The sequence below is a fragment of the Camelus dromedarius genome, chromosome 23 (assembly GCF_036321535.1).
Source record: "Camelus dromedarius isolate mCamDro1 chromosome 23, mCamDro1.pat, whole genome shotgun sequence".
In the NCBI taxonomy this organism is placed as follows: Eukaryota; Metazoa; Chordata; class Mammalia; order Artiodactyla; family Camelidae; genus Camelus; species Camelus dromedarius.
In genome coordinates, this window is record NC_087458.1 from 7,137,691 (window position 1) to 7,152,744 (window position 15,054).

Below are 15,054 nucleotides of genomic sequence, written 5' to 3' on the forward strand. Positions count from 1 at the left end.
TTAGGCTATTTGTCATACTACTCAAATCATATCATTCACTGAAATAGAATTCCTCTGGAAATTCCCAGAACTATACTAACCACCACAATAAATTTTCTGATTTCATCTCCACATGTGCCCACTTCACTTATGGGTGTATCTTATACTATCCTAGATAAATTGTTAGGAAATCAGAAAATTCAGATCAATGTTTACATTTTTCAATTAAAAAGAAAATAATACTAAGTATACTGTACTTCAACCATCATGCTTCTACAGTGAGTATACTTTTTCCAAACAACAAAAAAAACATTTAGCCCTAATTTATTTCTGGGGGACAAAATAGTTATGAATACTATATATATATATTTTGATATATATTGATATATATATTTTTTTTTCAGTCTATAATTTGTAAGCTATAAACGCAGAACAGTCCACGCTACTAGTCTCCAGGTTTCTGAAAATCGGGTTGCAGGTTCTGGCAAGTGCAGCTAGCCATGAACTGAAAATGCTTAAAAGCAGGAATGGAGTATTTGACACTAAGGTCAGCAACTCTTTCTCACTACTCCTATTTCATGTCTAGTTAACAAAGCACTTAAATAAATGCAATTAGTTATCAGAACTGCATGAAACCAGAAAACTTGGTTTCATCTAAGTGTATAATTTCACTACATTTTCATCTGCATCAGACTGATTTTAGACTGTTAGTATACAACAGTAGAGAAGAGTATATCAGTTAAAAAAAATAAGCTACCACATGCACATCATTTATAAAATGATTAGACCAGTTATTCTTTTCAAAGCTTTAAGAGATTTAATTCATTTAGTCCAAAACTGCTCAAGTAATTAAGTCGGTCTGATTCCTCATCTATGAAACAAGGAGAGGTTAAATGCCTTGTTCCAGACTATATATGAAGGACTATCATTTCTGCCTGTGCCTCTGATCTCATTTCATTTCTTTTCCTCAAATTGACATCAACATAATTTATCAAATATGCTTATTTTATTTGAACTAACATGATAAATCTAATACAAATAGTATCAGCTTGAGATAGGTTTCACTTCACGATTCTGCTTTTTAAATAAACTGATTGTTTGGGAATAATTTAAAATTTACAGAAAAGTTGCAGAGATAAGAGAGAAAATTTCCATATATCGTTTACCTAACTTTCCCTAATATTATTGCCTTACACAACTATGGTACATTTGTCAAAACTACAAAATTAACACTGGTATAATTTTTCCACGCATGTCCTTTTCCTGTTCCAGGGTACAATTCAGGATGTTGTATTGTATTTAGTTGTCGTGTCTCCTTAGTCTCTTCTGATCTGTGACAGTTTCTCAATCTTTCCTTGTTTTTCCAAGTCTTTGATACTCTTGAGTATTGGCCAGGTATTTTGTATAATATGTGCCCCCAACCCCTGTGATGTTTTCTTATGATTAGACTGGGGTTATGGGCTTTTGGAAACAATAAGAAAGGAATGAAGTTCCCTTCTAATCACATTATATCAGAGAGTACATTTTACCACCAACATTTATCATTGGTGAAGTTAAACTTGCACTTGGTTAAGTTGCTGTATGCTAGGCCTCTTCACTGCATAGTTACTACCTTTCCCTTTCTATACTCTGTTCTTTGGAATTAGGTCACTAAGTTTAGCCCTATTCAAGAAGCGGAGAATTAAGTTCCACCTCCTTGAATGGGATAGTCTGCATATATCATTTGGAATTCTTCTGTAAGGCTGGCTTGTCCCTTTCCTCCATTTATTTATTTAACCAATCATTTATATCAGCATGGACGAATGGATATTTATTTTTTAGGCTATAATCCAATACTGTCATTATTTTGTTGCTTAAACTGTTCCAGCTTTGGCTACTGACCAGCTGTTTCAGGATAATAATGTCCCAAAGTAACTGATAATTCTGTAGTACATGGTATAGTAAATAGCTTTTTGGACATTTTAACAGGATACCAATTTTTGTACAATGAATCTATCTCCAAGTTATGTATGGAAAAATTATCAACTGAAGACTGAGAAGGTCAAAGTAAGATAACATGAAGTTTAGTTACACTCTTTTTATACTTTAGGAAGAAAAATTATGTGACATTGAAACAATTACATATCAAGAACATGCAATTATTTCCTTGACAGAATACAAAAGTAAAAGAGTAAATAATAAACCAGTCAGAATTGCTACAAAATTTAAAGTTGTAAGAATTTTAGTTGTCTGCGTTTCTTGTTTCCCATTCGTTCCTTAACACCGAGAAATCTAACAATTGCCACTATGGAAAGTGCTCTTAGATCACAAAAGATAATCTGCCACAGCAAACTGTCTTTTAGTCCTTATCTAAATGACCTCTGTATCTGACACTTTTATTGCAAAATCCATTAGGAAACCCAGTGTATTCACCCTAAATATTATCATTCCTTCTCTTGGCTTCAACAATCACCTAACTAAAAGTTTTATCTTAATGTTTGGTTTCTCTTTTGAGCTACAGATCCCTATATCCCACTAAACAGCATGAAACTCAAATCCATTTTCCATCTGGAATCTTCTCCTTTTGCATACTGTCTTTCACTCAATCATACCAACATTCAACCATCTGCCCAAGAAAAGTACCCTGGAAACATTCTAAAATCTTTCCCCCTTTCTCTACCTCTTTTTTTTTTTTTTAACCTATTTCTTTTGAATATTGTCTTCTCTATCATTACCTCAGTTCAGGACCCCATAATATTTTGCTAAGACAATTCCCAAACTGGTCCACCAGATCATCTTTCTCTAACCCATCTATCACAGTGCTGTCACTATAACCTTAGCAAATCATTCTTCTGCTTCAAAATCCTTAACTTCCCATTGTCTCCAGGGTAAACTCCAAACCCCTTGGTATCTTATATAAACAAGAGGCTTTATGATCTTTCCCCTGCTTATCTTTCCAACCTCATCTCCTGGGTCCCTTACCAGACTATTTACAGTTACGTAAGTACAGTATCTCCAAAACCCTGAAAAGCTAATTTGTCTATAAGAAATAGTCTTCACCCTTTTATTCCTTGCACACTAAACTCAAAACATCTTCCTGGTTCCTTTTTAAGTGGGTCTCTCTTCTCTGCTCCCCAAAACACACTATATCTCAATTTTAGGAGCTATCAATGATTTTTTGTATACATTTTAATGTATTCCACTGAACTATAAATTTCTTGAGGGCAGAAATTATAGCTTATTCCTTTTGTTTGTATTCCTTGCACCTGGCAAACAACAGACACAAAATAACTGCTGAAGGGATAGCTACCATCGTAACAGCTAAGATTAAAAAGTCAAATACATATAAAGCTTTGTCTAAACAAGTTCTGACTTTCAAATTGATCAAATTAGAAGATATTTCATGATTTAATTTTTTTCTTTAGCTAAAAATCTTTTTCTCAACTGATTTTATGTGGCCAGGTAAACCAATTTTCATGTCTACCACAAAAAGATTCCTATGAGAAAATCAAGACACATTTCTATCAATTTATTAAAACAGTAACTGTGAAGATGAAGAGATGCCAAGATATGATCAATTAGCAGAATTTAGACTTGTGATATAATCAAGAATATACCTGTTATTTGCCTCTGATTCCTGGCACAGAGCTTCAAAAAACTTTGGAATTTCTTAAGTGATAGTAGTGTCTTTGTTACGCCAACGAGGTGACTTCAGGTGGACCTTGAGATGCTTTCAGGTTGGGGGTTGGTTAGTAGAAAGATCAACCACATGATTAGAGGGTTGAAACTCTGGGTGAGCCCAATCTACAGAGGGTGGAGGTGGACTGAATTCAATCACACAGTCAATGATTTAATCAATAAGTACCTATATAATAACACCCCCAATAAAAACTCTGGACACAGAGGCCTGGTGAAGCTTCTTGGTTGGTAAACACAATAATGTGCTGGGAGGGTGACACATCCAGATTCCACAAAGAGAGGGCATGGAAGCTCTGTGTCCCCTTCCCCACCCTAGCTATTGCTTTATGCATTTCTTCAACTCCTGATCTGTATCTTCTATAATAAAACTGTAATTTTAATTATAGTGGTTTCAGTAAGTTCTGTGAGCCATTCTATCAAATTATCAAAACTGAGGAGTTGTGGAAGGTCACAAATTTGCAGCAGGCTGGGCAGAAGTGTGGGTGGATTAGGGACTACTGAAACTTGCAGCTGGCATCTTAAGTGGGGCAGTCTTTGAAGAACTCTGCTCTTAACTTGTAGAGTCTTCTCTAACTCCAGGTAGTATCAGAACTGATCAGCCAGTTGGTGACAGAGAATTGGTGTCAGAACAGTGATTTCAGAGAGGTTTTTAATGTTTTTGTATGTTATTTTTTTAAAGGGAAAAAAAAGGTAAGTTCTTATTCATAAAGCAGATATTTTTGCATATGTTAGATTTCCCTGCTATCTCATTCCCTGAGGACCCTGAAATCACATGCATTCATCCTTTCTATCCCAACTCCTATAAATGGCCTCTTGTGTGACTTCAATGTCCTATGTAGGTGATACACTTGATACAGTCAACAACCTAAATTGTCATCTCACCTCACCTTCACCTCAATTTCCCTACCTGTTATAAGCTCCTTCTCACAACTCTCAAGTTAGGGGCCTCAAACTCAAATGCTCCCTGGAGCCAGATAAACTGCTTACATAGCTTAACTGGGCCAGATATAACACACAGGAAACTGTAAGGACTGGGGCAAAGTGAAGAATGCATGTCCTAACTAAAGGCACAAGGGGGGGTGGTGCTTGCCACTATTGAGACCCAACCATTGATGTCATTCAGGAAATATGGATTAGTTGTCAGATGCTCTGATTTCTTTTCAAAGAGAAGCAGAATTCTGCACTTTTATGTGAAATCTCCAGATTTTAAAATTTTAGCAATTAAAAAAAAAACTAGAGATCATCACAAAGGGTCATGTATAACCCAAAGGCTGATGATTTTTAACTACTTTAAATACTGATGTTCCTCAGAGCTGCCCAAGGCTCTCTTCTTTTCTCATTCTATATTCCCTCTAGGGAAATATCACTGTTATGGTGAAAGACAGACTGATAGAGGATTCATAAATACATAGTCTGTTGTTACAGTGTTTCTGTACAGTGAAACAGCTCACATACAATTGATAAAGAGAACAGCAGAATGACATGAGAGGTGTGAGTTCACACATGACTTTTCAGAGTACATTAATATTTGGAAGCTCCAAGTTAGCAGCTAAACAAGACACTAACACAAACTAAATGCAGTAAACCATTGAGCAATGCAGTTCTGTTCAGAATGCCCATCCATCCCACATTCTTCCTCTTGGCTCTAACTGGCCACAGGTTTTCCTACAAGTGCTTATTGTGTGGTTTCCCACAATCTTCAGGCAAAAGAAACAAGTAAGGACAATAAATCAGAACCAGTTATATCTGGCATCACTTCATTTATCTGCAAATGAAATATATTTGTGTTTACAAACAAGCAGCTTCAACTCTTCTTTATATGCCCTTCTATCAAGCTACCTTCTTCCTTTCCTAAAAAGTCTTACATTTATTTCAGTATTTATTTATTTATTAAACAATTTAACATGTATTTTTAACTGCTGCTGGTATTTTCTAGCATTATTGTTTTTCTTGGAGCGCTGGTTACAAAGTTTCATAGGTTTCGAGAATCTGTTCCCAACTCTATCTTCTCCAGAAGCCCTTTTATTTTTAGTGAATAATACTGCCCAGCAGTTTTTCAAAACCTCACAGTGAAATATCCATTTCTCTAGCCCAAACATCTGTATTGAGCTCCAGAACTAGAAATCCAAATGGCTGCTCAACATCTCCACTTGAATCTTCTAAAGGCACCTCAAGGTTTATATATGTGTGTGTATATGTTTGTGTGTGTGTGTGTGTGTGTGTGTGTGTGTGTGTGTGTGTGTGTGTGTGTGTGTGTGTATATAAAAAAGCAAACTTGTGACCTCACAAAATCATTCCTCCTCCATTCTTCTCTGTATCAGGGCACAGCATCACAAATCTCTATAATGTTTATGCAGAAGTCTGCCACTCTCCTTGCCTAAGTATCATCATCTTATCTAGACTACTGCAATTGTCCATTAATTGGTTTTCCTATAACTATTTCTGTCCTCTACAATTGAATGTTCACACGAGTGAGAATGATCTTTTAAAAATGCAAACCTAAAACCAATACTTCACATTTACTAGAAAATCCAAAAATGTTAACATATGGTCTGGCTTCTTTCTTTCACCACAACTCTCTCACCATTCTCCCTTCTGTATTCCCTCTCCTACCACAGTGAACCTTCCCCACCCTCCCTTTCTAATATCTACGCTTGTTTCCAGTTCAGGATCTTCAAACATGCTCTTCACCCAATTAGCCTGAGAAGCTTGGTGGTTTTTCACCCTTCAAGCTTCAACTTTTTATCATTGGGCCACAACTAATAACTCTATCTAAATAGGTATGCCCTTCTTTTTAATTATCCATCTCAACACTGTTGCATTAATTAATTTGATAGCATTTTTCTCAATTATGCCATTATTTATGTGCTTACCACTCTGAAGTTTGTCTTCCTTCACTAAACTGAAAGTTAATGAGGCCAGATACCATGTCTACTCCCTACTATACAACTGACTAGAAGAATGCTAGATGTTTTGGAATTCCATAAATAATGAGTGAATGAATGAATAAATAAGTAGAATTCTGTTTACTTGGCTAACTACTGATCATCTCTCAGGTAACAGTTTAGGTCACCTTCTCAGGGAAGCCTTGTTGAGTTAGGTCTTCATTTCATGCTCTCATAGAACCCTGTACTTTCCTTTTTAAAATACATATACCACTCATAACAGTTTTTAAACCATTTAAATGTCTAATTCTTTTGTTTATTACCCATCTCTTCTAATTGAGAACAATGAACTGATGTGCCTTGTTCCCCATATCACAATGGCCTACAAAGTAGAATGTCTAGCAGGCGGCAGATATTCAACAACTGGTGTTAAGTATTTGTCAAACATTTGTTGAATGAACCAAATTAAGTCTAGGATTTTTTTCCTCTTTATTACATTGTTAAAAAACTAAAGAATGCTTAGCTTCTCCATCAACACAGCTTTTATTTTTCAGAAATCCATAAATAATTGAAATCAAGAGCAAAAACTCTTTTCTTTGAGAGGTTTATCATTTCCTCTAACACACAAGTTTTTAATCTTTTGGAGGAATAATAATATCCACTAACATTTGTGTCCTTACTATGTACAATCATTTCAATAAGCACTATATAATTTCATTTACTGCTTGTAACTCCACTAGTCCCATTTTACAGGAAGGGATATTGAGGCTTAGAGAGTTTACTTGGAGAATCTGATGAAATGTATGAATTTTCTCCTGAAAAATACACACAAAAATATATACACATAATTTTATTTACAACATCAGAGATTTTATGGACTTCCTAGTGTTAATTTACAAACCCTTAGTGTTGAGATCTCTGATAAAGAAATCCCGACTTAGAAATATCTTCTACATAAATAGGCAATGCTTCCTTTTTCTTATTTTCTTTCTTCTTTTCAATTCTTAAAAGACACTTTCTAGACATAATAAATGCATTATCTAGATTTGTTTCATGTCTTTTATTCAACTGAAGCAGCCTTTATGAAGATAACTAAAGGTACTCTGAAAAATGAAGTCCATCTAAATATTCAGTTACATTTTACAAAGTTGGTAACTTTGAATGATTAGATTTTTATGAGACATATACAGTTAACATATTCTTCCTGTAAGATAGAAGCACATAAGTTGGATTAGTATATATTAAAAATCTTGCAACTGTTAACAGATCAATGAGTTATTTCTCAGAAAATAAACTGTGTAAAGACCTTTTTGCATAAGAAAGATAAGTCACTTTTCCTGATTTCCAGAAGTTCAATATTACTTCTTGTTTGTTTTGATACTGTTATCATCATTCAAAATTCAAAATGAATGCAAAGACATGCCTTATCTTACTTCTCACATCTACTGAAAACAAGAATTTGGAACATAACATTTCAAAATACATTTATAAAAAGAAAAGACTCTGTAGAGTAATTAAAAGTTCATGTACACGTTATCAGGCAACTAGTAGGCAAAACATACCATTTCTCTAACACAAACAACAGGCAGCAAAATAACCCTCTTACCTGTCAAGGTTTGTACTGCCCTTTCGCTGGAAGGTAGCAGCTCCTTTCTGTGAGGCCGATTTAGCGAAGTGTCCTGTGCAGAAAACAGTCCAGGGCTGTCAGTTAATTTCTTCCGACCACTGGAGTTGGGGTTTGAAACTCTGCAGCTCCCTATTGCACTTGTGAAAAGGTTTGTATGTTCATCACTGCTGGCCGGATCAGAGTTTGGAGTGAATCCTCCAAGGGATAAACTTGGAGAACTATCTGAACAGTCAATCTGTAAAGGTGTCTGCAACCCCAAGGCCAACGAACTAGATTCTGAAGGCTCTCGGTGGACCCACTGTTCTTCTCTGTTTATTAAGCTTTTTGAAGGAGAGAGATGAGGGCAGGATATATGACACCGGTGCTTTTCCTTATGTTTATATCGCTCTCCAACAGTATCCTTTCCAAATCGATAGCGCTTCAAAGATTCCAGGACAGATCTGGAAGAGCCAGTATCCATGGAAACCTGTGGTTGCTCAGAAGAACGGTGTTCTCTGTGTTTGTGACGGTGCCTGTGTTTGTGCTCAACCATCCAACCATAGGCCATCTCCGGAGGGACGCTAGGGTAAGTACTCATGGAAAGGAGAGGAGTCCTGCTGGTTGTGAGGAAGGCCTCCTGTCGAAGTAGCTTATGCTTCTTCTTATGGTACTTGGTGGGATTGAGAAGTAAATGACCAGCATGCATATAGGAAGGAGGTGGAAGTGGAGTGGTGAAAGAAGGAGATGGAGGAGGTGGATAAAGAGTGGGGGGATACCTTCCATAGTAACCTAATCCTATGGGAGCAGCTGTAAGAGGTGAGGGAGAGTAAGGCATGCCATAAGAAGGATAGAATCCAGTACTAGAAAGAGGAAAACTAAGGCTGTGCATAAAAGGCATTTCAGCCATTGCCTCCCTCATCTTAGGGGGTCTCCCTCTTTTCTTTTTTAAGTCAGGTTTTCGAATGTAGTGCAAAGGGTCTAAGGGGAAAGAAGGATGTGTATAGAAACTATTAAAGTTGATTCGAAAAATAGTTGGCAGAAGGTCTCGGGGGATAAAATGATGACTTCGATGAGTGATTCGAATTTCACTGAGACGACTTATTAATTCCTCCAGATCTGCAATAAAGTCTGGATCCTGTCTATTTCGGAGTTGGGGATATTTCTTTTTCCGTTTTCGTTTTTGCCTTTTCATCTTGTCATAGCTGAGGTAATCATGATTCCTGCGCTTACATTTATGTTTATGTTTTTCTTTAAGACTGCTTAGGACTGTAGAGGTTTCAGGGGGAATGAGAGAAACATGCTCAAAAGAATGCCTCCTCTTTTTTTGCCCACAAAATTTCTCTGCCCTGTCTGATGTGCTGTTATTATCTGTTCCAATTCCACTATCACTGGGAATGGTCTCATCACTGTGAGACTCACTAATAGGAGAAGGCGTAGCTTCTTTTAGAGAAGTGAGTTCACTCAAGTGCGAAGGAGAATTTGGCAACAAAGTAGGAGGAGATAATCGCCTCCTCCCCTTTGAGGCCTTCTTCATTGCAAGAGTCTGAATCATACTGCCCTGCCTGGAGTGTAAATGCAAATATGGCACTGCACTGGGTTCAACAAAGCCTGCATCACTACTTACAGGGCTCTGACCTCCACTAGTCCCAGAAGACTGAGAGCAAATAGGTGATGGAAGAATCTCAGAACTACTAGCAGATGAAGGCAGTAAAGGGGGAAGGATCTGTCCTAATGCTGACCCAGCTGCCTGCTGAGCTGTTTGTTCAAGAACAGCAAGGCTGGTAGGGCTACCAGAAAGAATGCCATTTAAGACAGTTTTTGGTTTTCGACCCCTCCTCTTTCCTATGTAAATGGTTCCTTTCTTGCTGACATTTATCTGTTGGCCCAGTTTAGAGCCAAATGTGGCGGCAAGACTTGACACTGTATTATGAAGTTTGGATTGCACTTTCCCTTTATTACTTGATTCTACAGAGCTTGAAAGAATCTGATTCAACAGTTTCTTTCTCTTTAAAGTCTTCATTTTATTTATCTTGCGGATAATTGTTTTCATTAATTGTCCATTGTTTCTCTTGGTAATTTTTTTATCTGGTTCCATCTCAAGGTCACTCATACTACAGACAGTTGGCCTATGACTGTCATCTAGATCATCTGGATCCTGAAGTTGATCCTCACTCTCAAAGAAATCACTGCTACTTCTATGGTTGTCACTTTCAGACTCTAGCTTGCTTGGACTTTCAGTGGCAACAAATGGAGCCACTGATAGTACAGGTGGCTTCATCTTGACTGGTGATCTCATCTGTCTCTTGGGTCTGCCTCTCTTTTTTGGAAAAGGAGACACAGACAGACCTTGTTTGAAGGAAGGAATTTCAATTTCTGGCTGTAAAATTGGGGGTTCTTGTTCTTCCTTAGACTGCAAAGAAAAAACTTTAGAGGCAGGAATTTTTAAAGTCCTTTTAGGTGGACCTTCCAGTTGAGGCATCTCCTTAGATTTAGGTCTTCCTCTTTTGGGCTTATAAATATCAGACAAAAGGTCACTAGAGACACACATACTGGAGGATAGTTTGTGAGTAGCAAAAGACTTATGAGATGGTTTCTCACTATCAGTTAAGAGAGCAAGAGATGGAGTTGTGGATTTGCTCAACTTTGGCAATCGGCGTTTAAGGAAGTCATGATCTACAAATGAAGATGGTCCAATGTTTTTCATAAACTTGGCTGGCTCAGAATTACTATTTGATAGTGAGCTACACGAAACATTTTTAAAAAGCTCTGACCTCTCTAATTCTAGCCCTTTTGGAGACCGGCATGTGCTTCTTGCCACCACTTTAGTCCATCGAGGTTTTCTTCCTTTCCTTTTTTTTAATGGTTTGGACTGCAAAGTAGTACTCAGGCTTTCAGCAACTTGGCAGTGTTTATCGGATGCAGTTACTGCACCAAGTTTCAGAAAGGGCTTGTTACTAAATAAACTAGTGAAGTTAACAACTGAAGGGGTAATTGTATGAATACTGGATTCAGAAGTCAAACTTGGCTTTTTTCCCAAGGAAGAGCTTATTCTTGGAATATCTATATGTGTAGTTTTGGAATCATTTAGCTCTTTATCAATCCCTTTACATTCAATATTCATGCTATGACCAACGGATCTATGACCAATGTTCAAGTGGGTACTTTCAGAAGTAAACTGGTTCTTTCCAACAGATTCAGAAATTTCTTCCATTAGTTCTGTGGTAGGACTTAAAAGTAACGGATTAGGAGCCATCTGTGAAGAAGTTTCAGGGGGACTTCTGGCTAAAGGATTAACAGATACAGTAGGTGATGGGGAAGGGAGATTGCTTTCTCCTACTGCACTAAAAGGGGATTTTGCTGTAGATGCATCAGAAGCACCTCCCATTTGAAAGTCCGGAGAAGTGCAATATACGGGAGGTTGCTTTTCATGCTTTGAGGTTTCATAAGACCCCCTTTCACTGGATGAGAAACTGTCTTGCTGAATGCATGTTCCTTCATTAAACATTTCTTTCTCCAAATTAATGATTTCTTTTCGAACTGAGAACTTTTCCAATACGCTTTCTTTACTCTGCCGTATAACATTCTTCTCAAAAGTTTTGCTGGTGGCACTGTCTTTCACGGATTCACAAAGTTCCTGACTTTCATGACTACTGATGTTTGTACTACAAGAAGCCTTAAGTGGTTCCTGAGTGGGAAGCAGTGCTTCCGCTTTAAGGTTTATGGCATCTTTACTGACCAGTCCTGCCATAGGACAACTCACTAGTTTCTTTCCAATGTCCTTATTAACTAATCCCATTGTTGAATTTGCTACAATCTTCTTTGCACAGTCCTTGGCCACTAGGCCAACAGTAGAACCCAATTTCTTTCCCAAGTCTTTATTAACTAGTCCAACCACAGTGCCAAGTCCTAGCTTCTTTCCAGACTCCTTACTCACTAATCCTGGAACAATACCAATTCCTAGCTTCTTTCCTGAATCCTTGCTCAGCAGTCCTACTGTAGTGATAGTCCCTGGCTTCTTGCCTAAGTCTTTATTAATGAATACTGCTGTAGTGCCAGTTCCTAGTTTTTTCACAGAGTCCTTATTGACCAATCCTACTGTTGCATTAAACACTGGCTTCTTCCCAGGATCTTTAGTTACCAATCCAACTGCTGTGCTGATAGCTGGTTTTTTAATTAAGTCCTTATGTATTATTCCAGCTACAGAGCCAACGCCTGCTTTCCTGATCAAATCCTTGCTAACCAATCCTGTAGTAGTGCCAGTTCCTAACTTCTTCGGTTTTGCCTTGGAAGACTTGGAGGGAGGACAAGTTGCAATGAGCTGTGCCAACTTTTCTGTTACACTTGTTCCTGCATTAAGTAATGCTCTGTCCTTTAAATCAGGATCCCGGCTACTAACAAGAGTAGATGATGCTGCATTAATGTAATCTGTCATTTCTGAGTGTACTGGAGAAAGCTTCTTAGACAAAGGATTGTTTTCTCCCTGTGAATGAAGATGGATGCTTTCTTCAGACTGGCATTCAATGGCTGCAACATCACCTGATTTCTTGTACAACTTTGAAGGGTCCTAAAATTTGAACAAGAAAAGGGTTTCAGAGACAGTAAACTTTATACCATTTCAGTTTAGCATTATACTTGAACAAATTAAATGACCACATATGAGATATAAAAAAGGCAACAGTGTTTTTTTTTTTTTTTAAAAACTAATTAATATTATACTAATGCCACACTATGTTAGTTCCTCTGATGCAATATCAGAGGCTCTCAAGATGTTACCTTTGTTGACTTTCAAACATATGAACCTATGTAATACTGGGTTTTGAGAAATATTCCTATGATATTTTTTTACATTGGCTTAAAAGGCAAATTAATACTCTACTTTCAGCTTACTTTAGATGGACTAATACATATTAGCATATGAATGCAGTGTTTTTCAAAAGATAATTATTGTTAGCTATAATATTCCATGGTCCTCCTGAAAATAGTGGCACCTTGACTACCTCCTTCATTGATTTCAATGACTTCAAACCAGTACAGGCCAGCCTCTGACCTACTTTCACTCCTTTAACTCATTCTTAATTATAATCTTGATTGAGCAGTCAAGTTCTCTCTTCACGTGAGAGGAACAGAAAAGACAATAAAATACATTCATATTTTCTTTAGAATGTGTTTTTATATAAAATCTTAAGAGGTGGAAGTAACTTTTAAGTCATAATATAAATTGCTATCTAATGCATTAATCCTCATTATATACTTTACAAATGAATTTATCATTTCACACAATCGTCTTTTATTTTCAGATAATAATTAAAAAGGTTTTGTTTTGTTTTGGGGGGAGGTAATTAGGTTTTATTTGTTAGTTTTTTTTAATGGAGGTACAGGGGATTGAACCTAGGACCTCATAGATGCTCAGCGCTCACTCTATCACTGAGCTTCAGCCTCCCCCTCTAAAGAATTTTTTGCCTTCATGTTCCACCAAAGATTCTTTTTTAATTAAGGTATAATTGACATATAGAGTTTTCCTTTACTATAAAATACAAATGAAAGACTTGAACAAATGTAAAGACATACTTGTTTGTGGACAGGAAGACATAAAGATGAAAATTTTCCCTAAGCAAGTTTAATGGGATCACAATAAAAATACCAACAAGACTTCTTTCAGGAATAAATAAAGTTATAACACTCATTGGAAATAACAGATAGGCAAGAATAACTAGCAAAATCTAAAAAGAAGCAAGGGGATAACTGTACCAAATATTAAGTCATTTTTTTAAAGCCTCTATCACTAAAACAGTTTAGCACATGAAAAGACAAAAGATCCAATGGGCCAGAATAGAAAACTCAAAAACAAATTTGAGCATATATGGAAATGTACTGTACATGAAATGGTATATCTATGGAATAGAAATTGAAAATAACTAGAAAAATATCACATGCATTTACTCCTCTGACCACTTTTAGGATATCTAACCCAAGACATACTGGCAAAAATCGAACATCTGCAAAAAGCTATAAAACATTCCACTATTTTAATGGTAAAACCCTAAAATATAGTCTAAATGATTATCTATAGGGGGCTGACTGAATAAACAAAAGTATATCTGTGCAATGGAGTGCTATGAAGCAGAGGAAAAAAAGAGGTATCAACACACTGCTTTGGAATGATCTTTAAGATGTACTGTTAAGTAAAAAAAGCAAGATAGTGGGTATAACATGCAACCATAGGAACATGAGAATAAAGGAATATGAATATATATACATTTTTGGTTATAGTAAAGTAGAAGAATAAGCCAAAGATTAATGAAAATAGTGACTTATGAGGGAGGAAACAGGTCTAGAAGTTAGATCTCCATGCACTTGCTTTATGGTTCTGACTTTGCAATTAAGTGTTTTACATATTTAAGAAACAAAATTATAAAGAAAAATACCGCAAATCTCTAAATACTAAAAACAATGGATTCAAATATATCTAGTTATCAAACTAATTACACAACTATATGGAAAATAATTATTTTGAATTACTTTGAAACACAGTATTTAGACTATATGTTGTAAAAACAAAGACTGACGATAAAGAAATCTTAAATTGCATCCAATGAATATATTAATGGCAGCAGTGGTATAGTTATTTTGAATCTAGATAGATAAATGACTGACAGATGTATAGATCAAATAAATTACTATATGAATAATAATTAGGAACCAGTATTTTGGGAGAAAAAAAGAGATATAATATAAAATCAAAGAAGTCAAGTAAATCTCTGTAATTTTAAGTTGGAATTAGAAATACTTGAAGTTTTTAAAAGACACGTATTTTTCCTCTACCTCTATCAACAATATTTCTAAAAACAATGGAAACCCAGTAGCAATAAACACCTCTAATAACCATAAAGACTGAGGTCTCTAAAT

General features: G+C 36.3%; 1 protein-coding gene across 4 annotated transcripts in view; it reads right to left on the bottom strand.

Moving 5' to 3' along the window:
* The window catches only part of ASH1L (ASH1 like histone lysine methyltransferase), a 152,448-nt gene that overhangs the window by 94,561 nt on the left and 42,833 nt on the right, over positions 1–15,054 (bottom strand). For all 4 annotated transcript variants that reach the window (XM_031436128.2, XM_010979719.3, XM_010979712.3 and 1 more), the window contains exon 3: positions 8,149–12,712. In XM_031436128.2, coding sequence (XP_031291988.2) covers positions 8,149–12,712 — 4,564 coding nt within the window. The remainder of the gene's footprint in view (positions 1–8,148; positions 12,713–15,054) is intronic.